General features: G+C 35.8%; 3 protein-coding genes across 3 annotated transcripts in view; 2 read left to right on the plus strand and 1 right to left on the minus strand.

The window, feature by feature from the left end:
* The window catches only part of LOC117789488 (neuroligin 4-like), a 42,279-nt gene extending 34,041 nt beyond the window's left edge, over positions 1-8,238 (minus strand). Inside the window, exons 1-7 of the mRNA XM_034628518.1 lie at positions 7,991-8,238; positions 7,542-7,759; positions 6,037-6,186; positions 5,522-5,955; positions 4,456-4,812; positions 1,254-1,681; positions 707-825 (exon numbers count right to left, since the gene is read on the minus strand). Coding sequence (XP_034484409.1) covers positions 707-825; positions 1,254-1,681; positions 4,456-4,812; positions 5,522-5,955; positions 6,037-6,186; positions 7,542-7,759; positions 7,991-8,238 — 1,954 coding nt within the window. The remainder of the gene's footprint in view (positions 1-706; positions 826-1,253; positions 1,682-4,455; positions 4,813-5,521; positions 5,956-6,036; positions 6,187-7,541; positions 7,760-7,990) is intronic.
* Positions 8,239-9,359: 1,121 nt separating this feature from the next.
* LOC117792400 (modular serine protease-like) lies at positions 9,360-12,540 on the plus strand. Its single transcript, XM_034632531.1, has 4 exons — positions 9,360-9,451; positions 10,409-11,148; positions 11,217-11,751; positions 11,832-12,540. The coding sequence occupies exons 2-4, from the start codon at positions 10,455-10,457 to the stop codon at positions 12,331-12,333; spliced, it is 1,731 nt and encodes a 576-aa protein (XP_034488422.1). The 5' UTR covers positions 9,360-9,451; positions 10,409-10,454; the 3' UTR covers positions 12,334-12,540.
* Positions 12,541-13,191: 651 nt separating this feature from the next.
* On the plus strand, positions 13,192-14,653 carry LOC117792401 (2,3-diketo-L-gulonate reductase). Its single transcript, XM_034632532.1, has one exon. It carries the CDS (start codon positions 13,255-13,257, stop codon positions 14,602-14,604), a length of 1,350 nt encoding a protein of 449 aa, XP_034488423.1. The 5' UTR covers positions 13,192-13,254; the 3' UTR covers positions 14,605-14,653.
* Positions 14,654-15,744: the final 1,091 nt, after the last annotated feature.

Genomic DNA, 15,744 nt, shown 5'->3' on the forward strand with positions numbered 1-15,744 from the left:
GCATAGGGTAGCTGAAAGTCGATCAGTCATGCTGTCGCTTGGATTTGAAAGCCACTTCCGTGTTGCTGTTATCTCTGGAATTCGCTATTATCTCTTTTCGTTGCTATGCTTTAAAATTTAAATTATAATTTGTATTTTTTTATACAAAAAAACTGCTCATAAAGTTGTTGCTCTTATCTGGCAATTCATCGAATTCTTTTTTTATCTTTTGTGTACTGCACGTTGTACGTTTTATGGGCTATTTCTTTGCACTTAAGTCAACTCATTAGAGTTAGCTAATAACCTTATCATAGTCCTTTTTTATTTTAAAATACAATTTAAATTTGCAGCAGACATTTTTTATAAGATAAAACAATTTATGACAATTTTTAATTTTGTGATTTTGATTAATTTAAAAGTTATTTTCTTGTTGTTCTTGACAGTGGCAAATTCTTGGTAAATTTAACTTTATTTTTACAAAAATTTAAAAATTTTTTTAATTTTTCTAAGATACAAAAAAAAACTTTTTTTTGTTGTGTTGAATACACATAAATACTTCATAGGAATATGTTTAATTGAAGTTTTTTTTAATCAAGCAAAATTAATTTTAGTTTTTTAAGAAGTTTTAATATTTTTAAAATCTTTTCAACTTGCAGACAGTTACGAGTTTTTTCATACAACGCTAACAAAAATAGAAAGGAAAATGTAAATCTTCATGGCATCTCACCTATTTCCAAATATTTTTGATGCAACGGATCATAATTTTCCCAGGTGATGCTGCGGAAACGATTGCGCTCCTTTGAAACCGGCAGCACTGAGTCCTGGCGATGATGTTCGTTGGGATTGCTGTGGAGATGGAAAGACAGATAGAGACATTTAGATAGAGATAGAAAGAGAGTGAGAGAGAAAGCTGCACACAGTTGCGCGGAAATGTGTTACAAAGAATTTTGTTTGGCCCAACACTATAGTTATTTGTGCAATTTTCTACATTTTTTGAGCTGCGTGCACAAATAGAAAATGCTTAAAATGCAGGGCTTTACATTGTTTGCTTTATGACAGTCGGGCAGGTGTTGTAAGACTGTAGCTGAAAGCGCTGCTGCAGGAGATAAAAACCTGTTTTCTTTCGCGGACAATCAGCGCTAAGTGTTGCACACGAAAGAAGAGCTTAGAATAGAGATAGTAACGTCGCTTGCCTGACAAATTAGTGTAAGTGGCTTTACCGTCTAAATAATGCAAATGATGGAAGCATGCGTGTTTTCAACTACTTAACTTACCCGGTTCTCGCGAAATTCGTCCAGAATATCATCACGGCCTCCGACAGCGCCGTCTCCGACTTGGTATAGTTTTGCGGAAAGTGACTGAAGCCATCTACAAGCGGTGCCCCGAATATGTACGGCAAATCTTCACCATGCACCGTACCCATACGTTGCGGATAGTCGCCATCTTTGGTCTGATAGTCAAATACATAGAAATAACAGCGACCCGATGGCTGTGTGGATGCAGCCAATGTTGATGCCGCTGCATTGCCAGCGCCACTGGGAGTTGATGAACTCACAGGTGGCGGAGATTGAGCTGCCAATAGATCCCCAGTGCGCACTAGAGGCGCCACAAACTGAGCATCCGATAGAGCCGCCACCGCAGTGTCACGCGTGTTTATTGGATGCTGTGAGGTGCGGTCCCAATCCGTATACTCGTTCACGATCTGTGCACAGAGATGGTTCAAGATTATTTATAATAAATTAGATCCATACCTAAGTTTTGTCTAATAAGATTTACAACCTAAAATATTTTTAAAATTAAATTTTTTTTTTTTTAATTTCTGAACTCCGTAAGTTTTGTTTTAATAAATAAATAATAACCAGAGAATAACACCGGAACCGCTACCGGAACCGTTAACCGAAACTAACCGTTTCATTTTTAGTACTGTAACTGACACCGTAACCGAATGAAAATTCACTGTCAAACGTTTGTACCGATACAGTTGTGGTAAATTTGCTAGGTCAAAGAGTTGTCCAACTTCCAAGTGTCATAACTTGATCAAAACTGAATAGATTTTCAAACGGAATGTCATTTTGATCATGATTTGACCTCTAAATTCATTCTGTATTCAATTTTAGTTCATTTAGAAAATTTAATTATTTTCGACCTAGATTCGATTTCGATGCTAAGGGTCCCCCCTTTGATATCTTGAAAATTCAAAATTTTAAATCTCAAGTTTTCACTTTTAATCAACTCCTCATATCGTAATTAGTATAAAACAACACTTTTAACTTGGTTCTGAGACCTTTCATTTTTTTGTAAAAAATCATGTGAAATTTAACAAAAATTTGGATTTGTAAAATGGCTAAATCCGCAGTCTGACCAACTTCAAACTGTCATAACTTGATCAAAACTGAACCGATTTTCAAGCGGAATGTCATATTGATCATGATTTGACCTCTAATTACATTCTAAAAAAAAAAATTAAAAACTTTTTTTCATAAATAAAATATTATTTAAAAAAAAAGACCTAAATGGGCGCTTAAGATTTGGCCAATACTGTTAGTGTGTTTTTAAAAATAATTAAAATTTGTTAAATTTTTATATAATATAGGCTTTATTAGGGCTTTATACGGAGGCAATGGTGACTTGCAATTCAATAACAAATGCGCTTATTGCATTTGAAACTGTTGTATGAGGGCCAAAACTCAAACTAGAATAAATACACATACAGTAGGAACAACAAAATGGGCTGGCTTTATATATAGAGGATATACATGTGCATATGTATGCTCGATGTGTGGACATGCCAAGTAAAATCCTACTGGGATTACAAGCGGATTTTGCCCCTGCTGATGTTTGCTGTGGTTATTATTATTTTACCACCATCTGTGGGTTGTTAAGAGAACCACAAAATGCATCTGTAAAATCGATGTCATGCATAATTTAATACTTAAAAGGGTGCACTTCTCGTATTTTTATAGCTCACCCCATAAAAAGTTTGCAGATAAATATTACAATATATTTTTATGCGAGAGTCCCATTAAAAGTACAACTTCTAAGCAGTGCTGAATCGAATATCTTTGGAATCTAGCTGGAGGATGTAATTTTGTTAAGTAAAAGTAGTGTCTAGGTCTAATTAGAGAGATATTTCTTAAGATTACCGCATATACTACATGTGGCATTACTTTACACTACACAACAGGCTCTTGCTGAAGATAAGTACGAGTACGACTATAATGAAGTAAATTCGAATGAATGTATGCTCTATAATCGTGATATATGCGTTGGCAATTTACGGCTGTGTCATGTGCGCATGTGTGCGTGTCTGTGTGCACTTAAACTACACACAGGCACACAAGTATATACAGAGGTATTCTTGGTTTTAATATGGCAAATGGTGACAGCGTCGACTGACGATGATGATGTGTCTTAGGATGGGAAAGAGGATGACGATGTGGATGTGAATGTGGATAAAGCTGACTGTTGACTCTTGTTGTTGCTGGTTGCTGTTGCTTCTGTTGCTGTGATTTGGGTTAAGTGTAGCCTGTGCGTTTTTAAGTAGGTGTATGTGCCACATACGTGTAAATACATACTCGTACATATACAGGATACACAGATACTATACTTGTATACATGTCACAGTGTCCTTGCCAATGCATGTACAAGTACACACAAAAACACATTCACACATTTGCCAAATAAAGCGCGTTAATGCTTTGGCTGCAATGGCGTGTTAACTGCCTTCCATTTCGCTCGCTTGCGCATTACAAAATTCAAAATGAAAATAAATACAACATGCAAAAAAGAAGAATAGCAAACAGAAAATAAAATAATACGTTGAAAAGCTGCTGAGCGTAAACATACAACATGATATTTAGCCACCGTTTATGACGCCCTCATTGTTGTAGCAAATATTACTCATACGCACTGTGTTCTCTTGGATGCTTATAATTACAGTTACACTTGTACTTGTACAGACCCAAATGTGCCAAAATTTTACATGACTTTATATTCCTCTGCTTCTGCAGCTCCTTTTCATATTTAATGCACTTTTATGAAATATCACTGCGGAAATTTTGGGGCTAGAAATTGCTTTCGTCACTAGACTTTTACCTCGTATAGAGGTTTTTTTTTGTGGGATTCAAGTAATACTCAACATGAACTATACCAATGCATAGTAAATAAAGCTTAAGTTGAACATTGTATTCCTAAATTCGAGTAAATCCTTTCACCTCATATACTTTGAATATAAGCGAATAAGATTGAATTCATAAATATCTATTTTAAATTTTTATAATAAACATATTTTTTTCAAATTTCTGTAAAGGCTGTTTTTTTTTAATCTTCCGTTTTGGCCATCTCTTAAGTCAGAAGACATAGAAAAGCTGCAATCAGCCGCAGAATCTCAACAAATAGTCTGTACTGGGCATGGAGATTGGCAGTTTTTGATGCTGTAATTTTGATTACTTATAGCCTGGACTGATTTGTACTCACCGTATAGAATATTTCATTGAGGTGGTAATTGTAAGCGTTGCGCACATAAGTGCGTATGATTTTATCGCGTCTCTCACCCTCGAAGCCATTCTGTATGTCGTGGGCGCTGAAGCGCCAAATCGATTCGCCAGTGACAACACCGAAGAGTACATCATAATGTCCACCAATGTTTGCCGTGGCACTTGCACCACCAAAGTAGCCAGAGCCACCGCTAAATGCCGAGCCAGGGCCAGATCCACCACCATTGCCACCAGCCGACTGGGAACCAGCATCCGGTGTTAAACGCTTCGAGTTGCGCATCATTAAATCATCGATATCAAGATTGGAATGTCCGGGTCGTATGACAACGCCATCAACCTAAATTGAAATTGAGCAAGAGAAGCCAAAAGTAAAAGGGAGGAGGTAATTTTAAAAAGTCAGAAAGAGGCCAAAACGAAGACTTAAAACATTCAATTGTTGTCCACAAAAAAAAACAACTTGATGTACACTTTTTAAGCAAGGCACAAAGCAAATGCATTAACTAAAGTAAGTAATAAAATTCGTTCAAGCATATGCCGAAAAAATGAACCAAAGAACTAGTCAAACGAAAATCGGCGTGAAAAAATGTAAAGATTTTTCACAAAGCACATAAAAGGCAAGATACTCGATACTACATAGGAAACAACCCGAAATTACTCTCGAGCCTTTGACTTAGGTAAACTCATAAAGAAAGATGATGACTCAGACAAACGCTCTAAATACGGACAAGAATGAGAGTAAACGAAAATGCTTCAAGTCAATTCATTTGTGAGTATTAAATTTTATTTGAAACATTTTTTGTGATAAGTTAAAGTTCTATGGCAAATAAAATTCTTGCAGCTTGCTGCCATTTGAATTGTATACTTTTTAAAAAAAAAAATTATAATTGTTTTAATATGCTTGCTAGTATTTAGTGTATAAGATACTTTAATTTAATATTTAGAATTTAAAAAAAAAATCAAGAGAAAACTTTCAGCAAATATTTTGGATTACATTTTATGATTATGTAAAATATGAAATTGTAAACACTTTTTTTGTAAAAACCTACCGATGGCCCAAATGATGTCAGAAAGTTGGGCGCTTGAATATCAGCTCCATAGAGATCTTCCAGTGGCACATCCCTGAGACAGTCGACAATTTGTTCGTGATGTCTATTCAAATCCTCGGGTATGGAGCAATTCACCTCCTTAGCCAGCTTAATGGCAAAGAGCACCGGATCATCGACCAGAGCCCATGAGGAATACGCCGATCCGGACATGAGTATGGCCCGATGAAAGAGGCCACGCACCATTGTGGGCGAGGTCATCAGATAATTGATGCAGGCAGCGCCAGTGCCGTGTCCAGCCAGTGTCACAGCATTTGGATCACCGCCAAACTTTTGTATGTTTTGCTGTATCCAATGAAGGGCCGCCATCTGATCCATCAGACCATAATTAGCGACACGTGCGTGTGTATGCGGACTGGGATTCGCATTGAGAAAGCCTGTCAACCAAATGGCAGAGCGTAATTGAATGCGTACTTGTATTGAGCACATTAACATACACAATTGCAACAATGTCTTACCCAATATTCCCAGACGGTAATTAAGAGTAACGACAACCACTTCACCATAACTGGCCAACACAGAGCCATCGTAAGGATTTCCACTACTCCACTCAAATGACTCGCCGTGTATGAAGACAATGACGGGCAGCTTCTTCTCGTTTGCGCCAGCTGTTCAATTGAAATCCAAATTGTAATAATTGTAATTGTAGTAAGATATATGAATACATTTGTATGTATCTTTTAAAGGAGGGCTTTTTGTAATTAAAATAAATATTTATCCCATATTTTTAGTTTAATACGATAGTTTTATTCGATATATTTATCCGATAGTTCCATCCGATATATTTATCCGATAGTTTTATCCGATAGTTTGATTCGATAGTTTTATTCGATAATTTTATGTCGGATAAAAATATCGGATAAGACTATCGGATAAAGATATCGGATACAACTATCGGATAAATTTATCGGATGAAAGTAACGGATAAATATCGGAAAAGCTATCAGCTATTGGCATTACTTAATGCTAACGAAAAATTTTTAATTTATGCCAATTAAATAATTTTTCACTAGCACTACTTTTTTCAATGCTAATTAAAAAGTAATGATGATCCTAAATACTATGCCTCACACATTTTAGCCAAGTTAGACATAGATTACTGAATGGGTTTGAAATTGGTTTACACTTAACCTATATTTTATGAAAAATTAAAATCAATTTAAGCTTTGCAAAATAAATATTGAGGCCAGGAATATAACTATACAAGTACCCATAGTCTATGCTTTATTATCATCACAGCAAACTATCAATGAAAATCAAAATTTATAGTGGCAGCAAGGTTGACTGTCTAACATAATCTACCTCATTTGCACCCTCATATCATTAAAGAGGTCGCTAATCGAGTTAGCCGTGATTTGCTGCCTCCCATTCTCACTGCGCATACGGATACTGCAGATTAAAAATACCCAGATTGTTGTGCTTAAGTTATTTCTATATTTAATTTTCTACTTTTCTGCTACTCTGTCTTTCTGGGCTCAGTCTCCGATACGAGGGAGCTTGCGATAAAGCTATGTGCGTGAATACAAAAGTCTATCTTAGTGTGTGTACAACGTTTTATGCAGAAATTGTTGCCATTACGTGATTGTTCTAAATAAATTGAACTTAAGTTAGATTTATACTGTGGAAAAAGGCTTTTATCAAATTTATGGGGTTGTTATATTATGCGCAAAAATACTAAAGAAAAACAAGTAATTTCTTTGAAAAATAAAATTAAATGTAGAGGTCAATCTGTACTTAAATGTTTCTCATTTGAAAAAATAATAATAATTATTTCAAATATAGTTATATGCAATTATGTGTATGTTTTACTTGTATGCATTTATGAACAAGCCGAATAATTTGATCTATCGTTTTTAAGTATATAAATAGGTTTAAGAAAAATTAAAAATTCGTTGAAATATCAAAAAGAACATATCTTTACTGCGCAGAATTTCGAATTTAGTAATTTGAAAATATCGCTTACCATTCACAGGCGAAAATATGTTTAAATATAAACAATCTTCAGATTGATTCTCAAGAAATGGAAGTAGTCTTTTCAAGTATTCCAAACGCCCTTTCGGCATTTTCTCCAAGGCGGCGGTTTCATTTTGAATATTGGGTAAATGCTGCGGGCAGACGGGACTGTAAGTATCCGAGATTCTAATGCCATCCCAGGGTGCTGGAGCACGTGTTGGACTAAAGCTGCAAATAAAGATTATCATTACAATTTAAAAGTAATTAACTGCAGACTGGAGTATTCAACCAAGTTTATAAAATAAATATTTTTCGCTGGAAAAACTGTAGTATTTAAAAATTTATTTATTTATTAGTTAACAGGTGTTGATTAAAAAATTTATTCAGTATTCCCAGCCCTGATTAAAAATAGGATTTACTATATTTACTATCCCATTATTCATTATATATGCCACTCACCGATTCTGTTTGGTTGGAGGCGTGGCATATGGCACGCCCAGAAACACTTCCACAGAGCGAAGAAAACGAAAGTTGTCCAATGGCAAAATGAGACCATGTAAGCGTCCGTAACGTGTCTGGACTATTCGATGTCCCAGCCGGGCACCCGTGTACAAGTCTTTGGTGGAGGCACTGACACAGCCAAGCCAACTGATAAGGACGCAGGAGAGCAGGAGCCGCCGCTGCAGCTGTTGGACACATTGCCACATGGTCGACAAGTTCAACCTGCTTTCCCTGAGCGCGCTTTGAGATATTCCAAAATTGTCTTTCAATCGCTGTGGCACGTAACTTCCGCTTTTGCCACTACACTATCTATGGGCAAAGTGTGTGTAGACTTCGCCTTGATAGTTAGCTTCCAAATGTAGAGCATTCATCCTTATTTCGCTTCTCTTCACCTGCAATTAAGCCAGTAGGAAATTTTCGCATTTTATTTTACGCGTAATAATGCCATAAATGAGTTTGCTGACATGTTTGGTTTTTGCCAATCAGCTTGTATTGTATAACTTTTGCAGCATGATTAATTTGTATTTGTCTCAGTTTCACTGGCTGAGAGCTGCTAAGCACTACATGTTACTCTCTCAATTATGCCTATGTATATATATTGTGATAAAAACAAGAAAGCTTTCAACAGTCAAAAAGACTAAACATTCAGATACCCTTTTTCATTGTTGCAATGAAATTTAAACCACAATATTTGCATCAAAATCGAATATATATTTTTTTCAATAAAATTCACAATATTTATAAACCTAAAAAAAATTTCAAACAAATAATAAGTGTAAGTTTTATCGAAATTACTATAATCCAATGCAACTGAAATGCTCGAAAGTTTGTTGTAGAGTGTACTTCCTCTTAGTTATTCATAAAATTCTTAAAGCTTTCACAGACCGTGCTCAAAGCTATCGCAAGAGTTTTAAGTATACGTTTGAGTGAGCTGCTTATCATTAATTTCTCTGGAGGGTTAAGAGTTACTCATATGTCTCCACATATTTTATATTTTGAAACCGATAAACGCTCAGTGCGAATCGAGAGCTCGGTCAAGTAATTTGAAAATATGTTCGTTCGATGTACTTGGATAACTTTGGTGCTAATCCAATTAGTGATGCTAAGTCGCATATTTTGTTATGAGCCCTGTATTTTTCAATGTGAAGAAAATGGATTGTGTTTAAACTATAGTTCTGTGTGCAATGGAAAACAGGACTGTCTGCATGGCAGCGATGAGGCCTATGTTCATTGTAAAAGTCTGGAAGATGATGCAATACCAAATACTTTTATCTGTGCAAATGGAAATAGAATCAATTATGACAGATGGTGCAATGAGCAGGTTGACTGCGCTGATGGTTCCGATGAATCGCCCATACACTGCGATGAAAGATTCGGCAGAAAGACCAATATATTAGATCCCAAAAATGAATGCAGAGCGTAAGTTTATACTTGTATTAAGTACTTACTTAAGTAACAAACTAGCTATGGCTCCAATCGCCTCTGACAGACAGATAGACTATAAATACTGATTAGGAAAAAATAGTATATATTTTACATGGTTAACTGCTTATTAAACTTGAACCCTTTGGTTACAAGGTCTGTCTATGAGACTAATATGTATGAATTAAACATATATTTAAGTATTAGTATTATGAAGCAAAGCAATGAGTTTAAGGGTCGCAGACAGCATAGCTAAACATTTATATCTGATTGAAAATATCAGAGAATCAAACCGAAACAAATATCGGTTCCGGATTTGGTTTTTTTACGTCGCGAAACAACTATTTCGGTAAACGGTTCTATTTCGGTATTTTCCTTTCGGTTCCGGTCTCAGTACCAGTACGTACCGATACAGCCATTAAATTAAAACAAAATATAATTAAATTTTATAAAAAAAAAATAAAAGAACAGATTTGTACATACATACGTACCATATGCTCGTATTTTTATCGAGATAAACCTAACTTCAATTTCAATGTTTTTATAATAAAAAGCAAAATTATATACATACGGAAGACAACAATTAATTTTTGGAAAAGTGTACCGAAAGTGAACCGGTACAAACGTTTCGGGTTTCGGTTCTTATTTTTCTTATTTAGAAAGATTTTAGTTTTTGCACTCAAGTTTTTTAAAAGCACTCAAAAATTCTTGAGCAATTGTATAAAGTAGGAAAATTTGCTTAAAACTAAATTTTTTGGGTTTTCTAGATAAATTACGTTATTTAATTAATTTAATTAAATTTTCCCTCAATATTCCAATTGAACAATTTTCCATTCCTTAGCTGAGATATGAGAATTTATAACCTTTTTTTATTCAGCCGACTGTTTGGTTTTGCATATATGCACTTACTTTGAATACTACTGCTAACAACTAGATCATCTTAAGTTTTTCTAGCTATGAATTAAAATGCGCTGCTGATAAGTGCATTTCCAAATCTAAGATGTGCGATGGGGCGGTGGATTGCCCAGATGGTCGCGACGAGTCCGTGGAGCTATGCATAGAGAAATACGACCAAGATCTTTTTCAGTGTGCCAATGGGAAAAACATTAACAAAGAACTTGTGTGCAATAACAATTATGATTGCATCGATGGCTCCGATGAGTTAGAAAATGTTTGTGAATTTGCTGGAGGATGGCAACAAAGGTCGGCAGTTAAGTGTAACGAGCCTTTGGAGAATGGTTTGCGATTTTCATCGATAACGAAATTTTATCAACCCAGTAACAAAACCCGATTTGTATATGCCAATATGCCAGTTCACTTCAAGTGCTACAACAGTAAAATTAATGTGACTGGCGAGGCGTGGAATGTGTGCATGATATCAGGCAAATGGCGACACGATCTGCCCAAGTGCATTGGCCCTTGGATCAACAGGGATCCAGATACAAATGGAATCAACGGATGCCGAATAGACACATACTCGAAATACAAAGATATACTCAGAATATACAAATGTACAGGTGATGAAATGGACTGCTTAACACCGGTGATGCCACCTATCAATGACATGGATGTAAGGTTCGAGTGTGAACCCGGCTATTCTTTGTATCCAACAACAGTAAATTGGGATTCGAAATTCGATTGTTGGAATAAGAAATGGAATAATGGTTTCGATTTCACGGAACCTCGATGTATCAGTAAGTAATGATGATTTATGATGATTTAAAAACCGCAGAAAACTAACTATATGCTTAATTACATTTAGAGTTCTGCAATAGAGATTTGTTACATTGCCGAGACTCATTGAAGCCGAGTTGCAAAAATACTAATGGCGAATACATACCGTGTGAAAGTAATACACCATTTCCCCCAGGTGGTCAAGTCACATTGCGTTGCAAAGATGGATTCAAAGAACATGGTGAACAGCCAACAATTTACTGCGAGGAAGATGGAACCTGGCGTAACTGGAATAGTACTTATATGGACAATTTGTGTTCGCTCGATTGCGGCGTGTCCACTAAGGAAGGCCTAACAAAGAACGCAGTTCGTATTGATCCTGAACAAACACGCTGGACATTGGCCATTTTCTTTAAAAAAGGAACTAGTACCGACTATGAACACATATGTGGTGGTGTCCTTATAAGACATAATCTAGTCTTGACTGCCGCACATTGCGTTTGTAGGACCAACACGAAAAATATTTATGATCATCACTTGTTTCGAGTGGGTCCTTCAAATAGTAACACAAGTATTGTCAGCAGCGACTTTGGCTGGTCAGTTAAATATATATACACTAACACGTAAGTATTCGTATTACTAAGTCTATATTAACCATACATTAATCAACTCTTTCTTTTTCTTTGTTTCTTTTTGAATGAAGATACTATGTACCCAAAGACTTTAGGGCCGATACTGCTCTTATGCACATCGAGGAGAAAGACAATATGATATCCCCAATTGTTTGCCTGCCATGGCTCAGCAATGTCAATAGGGAGAATCTTTATACTACGGATCAAGGTCGTGTCTGCTCATGGGATTCGAATGACTTAAATAAATTTGGTAAATTGAGTTTAAATGTAGTTATAGCCAAAGTAACAAATGTAAGCGAACTACATTTTTATCGCATAACACCACTTAGGAATGCATTTATTTGTAAGGGGGATAGTGGAAGCGGCTTTGTCAGTGATTGCTATAGCAAGGAACAGGCAATATTTGTGGACTGTCTCTATGGCATTGTGAGTTCAAAAGGACATTCAGCGAGTATAATTGACGGTTGTACGCAAGACATTTCAATTGCAAACATTGGACATGCTAACAACAAGGACTTCATTACTGAAACTTTGGAACAAGTTTCAAACACTTGTGACCAGATAAGCAGTTAGAATAGATAACTGGAGAGACACGCTATTCAATCTAGATAACAATTCATCTGTTAATAACTCATAATTATATTATAATGGTGTGTTTGATAGCAATAGTGCAGGCTGTTTTGTTTAATATACGGGTCTGTTCTGGATTTCACTCTCTGCAAGATTTATTCGAAAGTAAAAATCTTTAAACTGTTTTAATTTTGTTTTGAAAATATTTAATTTCCCTTGAGTTAGTAGATTTACGTCTGATAAAGTGAAAAAATATAATTTTTATGTACTTACAAAATCCTATAAAAGTGAAAGTGAAAACCGGAACAGACCTGATACATATATATTGCAGGGACCATAACTGTTATGGTTGTTGGTTGTTTTAAGACTTTTATTTTATAAATACAAATTAATAATTACTTTTATTGAAAAAAATAAAAATTAAAATAAATCATTATTTTTTGATTTTTTTAAATTAGTCTTTTATGAGTCTTTCAAGTCTTTTTGATGAATAAAATAAAAGTCTTCAAAGTCTTTTATTTAAAAAAAAATCAAAGACTTATAAAAGATTATTAAAATAAAAATCAAAAATAATAATTATTCTAAAATTTTTTGATCACAAATAATTATTAAACGTGATTTACAAAATCAAGTCTTTAAATTACCATTAATTTTGAATTTTTTCTATTATAACTCAAGTAAAAGTTTATTAGCTGTTTGCAGAGATATACAAATAACAAAAATTTTGGTACATTCAAAACAAAAATTTAACTTCTCCTTATGGTTGATTTTTTATGTTGCTATTTTGAATAATAATCATTATTTTCAGTCCCTGATATATTGTTCTTCATGCAATTAAAAATAAGCTACAAAGATTTGTTATTTCACTCAAATATTTTTTAGAAATGTATTTTATTTTATCTTAAGCAATATTCATACATCAGAATGCGCAGAATTCTAAGTATTCTAGATGTATTACGAAAAGTGCGTCCAAAGCCAATGGCTGATGCCACGTCCAGCTCAAAAAGTGGTTCGGATTGTGAAGGAAGCGGCACGCCAACTTCTAAGCAAAGGATAAACTTTAATAAAAAGGATAATGCAGGGGGGAAATCTTCAGGCCCGGGCAACGAGGTGCTCTGGCGGAATCTTCGCCATGTGCTAAACATTTGCGAGGGCCAACAGAAGCCGCCGACAATTGCGAGCAGAGAATCGGATGTGGAGTTTGGAGCCCTGGTGAATGTGCTTGAGGTACAGCGGTTTGTCAGTGATGTATTTGCTGCCATGAATGTACCGTTGCAGGCCGCCAGCGAGATGGCAGATGCCTTAATTGCCGCCGACTACATGGGACAGCGAAGCATGGGAATTCATCGCCTGCCCTCCATTGCATCTGATCTGCTCAATTTGAGAGTCGATGCACGTATGCAGCCCAAAGTGCTGTGCGAACGCGAGGCTCTGGCCCTGGTCGATGGTCAAAATGCACCTGGTCCGGTGGTTGCCAATTTCAGCATGGATTTGGCCATGCTCAAGGCGCGCGATCAGGGGATTGGCTTTGTGGCGGCGCGTAGGTCTAACAACATTGGCATGGCCTCTTGGTATGCCTGCCAAGCGTTGGCGCAGCGTATGATTGGTCTGTGCCTGTCGAACGGACTGCCAATTCTGGTGCCCAGTGGTGGAATTGAGCCACTTTTGGGGGACAATTGTATAGCTTGTGCGGCGGCAAGCACACAGGAGCAGTTCCTTGTAGACATTGGCATGTCTGCCTATCCCATTCAACAGCTCGAACTGGATTACTGCAATGGGTATTTGCAGGAGTTACCCCCTCAGCTGGCCTTGGACTGCAATGGTCACCCCACGACAAGCACTGCAGCGGCTCTGCGGGCACAGCGTCTGCATCCCTTTACGCCGGAGCACAAAGGATTCGGAGTGGCCGCAATGGTCGATATACTTTGTGGTGTGATGACAGGTGCTCGCTATGCCTCACAGCTGGGACGTCGTGGTTTGTTCTCGCTTGATCAGGACATGGCAGATCTGGGTCAGGTTTATATAGCCATCGATCCGATGCGCTTTTGTGTATCCTTTGAGGAGCGACTGGCCGACTTCCATCAGCTGCTGCGCAATGTGTTACCCTGCAATCCAAACCAGCCGCCCTTGATTCCCGGTGACAAGGAGAATCAGCATATGCAAATGGTTGATGATCAGGGCGGGCTAATCTTATCGCCCTGCACACTCTACGTCCTACAGGAACTTAGCGAACGTTTCAATATAAATCCTATAAAGTCCAATAAAAAAGCATAGCAAATTTTCACAATTGTAAAATAAATTCAATTTATTTATATGAAACTAATACTTTATTTGAGATATTGTTTTCAGGGATCGTAACTAACAATTATTTATTTTTTTTAAATTAATTTAATCTGCTTATTAAATCTTAACTTTTATTGGTAAATCATAATATAATTCTAATTTTCAATTTTAATTAAAAAATCAAAAGTTATTTTTCTATTTCTTTTTTCTTAAATTCAAAAATAATTTAAAAAATATAAATTGAGCTTTTGAACCAAGGGGTGTGCTTCCAAAACCAAAATAGCTATAAGAAAAATTAAAAGATATATTAATATAATTTTATTTTTAATTTCAGCAAATAAAATTTACATATTATATTTTGATAAAAAGCCTAAAAGAATTCTCTACTGTGCTTCATCTTTTTTTAAAAACTTCAAACAAATTTTAGTTTTAAATCAATGCAAATATTTAGATGCGAATTCGTAATTAAGACTTTAAATTTTCAAAATCTTCTAAAGAATTGTCTAATTGTCTGTTCAAAGATACACAAAATAGCACAAAACATTGGAATACTTTTGCAATCATGTCTGTTTGGTGTTGCTGAGACAGGCGAATGGAATTAAAATCGACAAGATATAAGTTGGCAAAAATCATCAAAATCATTGGCAAAATGATTAATTTGATTTCAACACAAAAACAGCTCATCAGCTTTCTCAATGACCGGCCGACACGGCGTATGAGTATTAGGCGTAAACTTTTTCTGGTAAACTAAGGCGCCTTCCCTCCTTTGAAAGTTTCTTACTATGGGGCCATTTGATAGAGATAGAGAAAACCTAGAAATTGAAATTGTTGTGACTTGTTGTTGTGACCAACATTTTGTTTATAACGCGTAAGGTATTTTCTGTAAGACTTTTTTCATTTAGACCTCATTATATCTTATAGCAATTTATTTATACCCTTAGACGTCCAAAAATATTTTTTTAAACAACTGCATGAATACTCTTTAAAAAATTTATATTTTAGGCACTCCCTTGCCATTCAATTATTAACGTAAGCTCATTTTGTTACGTTGTTCTTTCTGCTTGATTTACCTTGTTAAAATTCATATAGACGCTTGTGTTATAACGTCTTCACTTCGGTCATTGATGGGCA

The sequence above is a fragment of the Drosophila innubila genome, assembly GCF_004354385.1.
Source record: "Drosophila innubila isolate TH190305 chromosome 3R unlocalized genomic scaffold, UK_Dinn_1.0 2_E_3R, whole genome shotgun sequence".
NCBI classification, from domain to species: Eukaryota; Metazoa; Arthropoda; class Insecta; order Diptera; family Drosophilidae; genus Drosophila; species Drosophila innubila.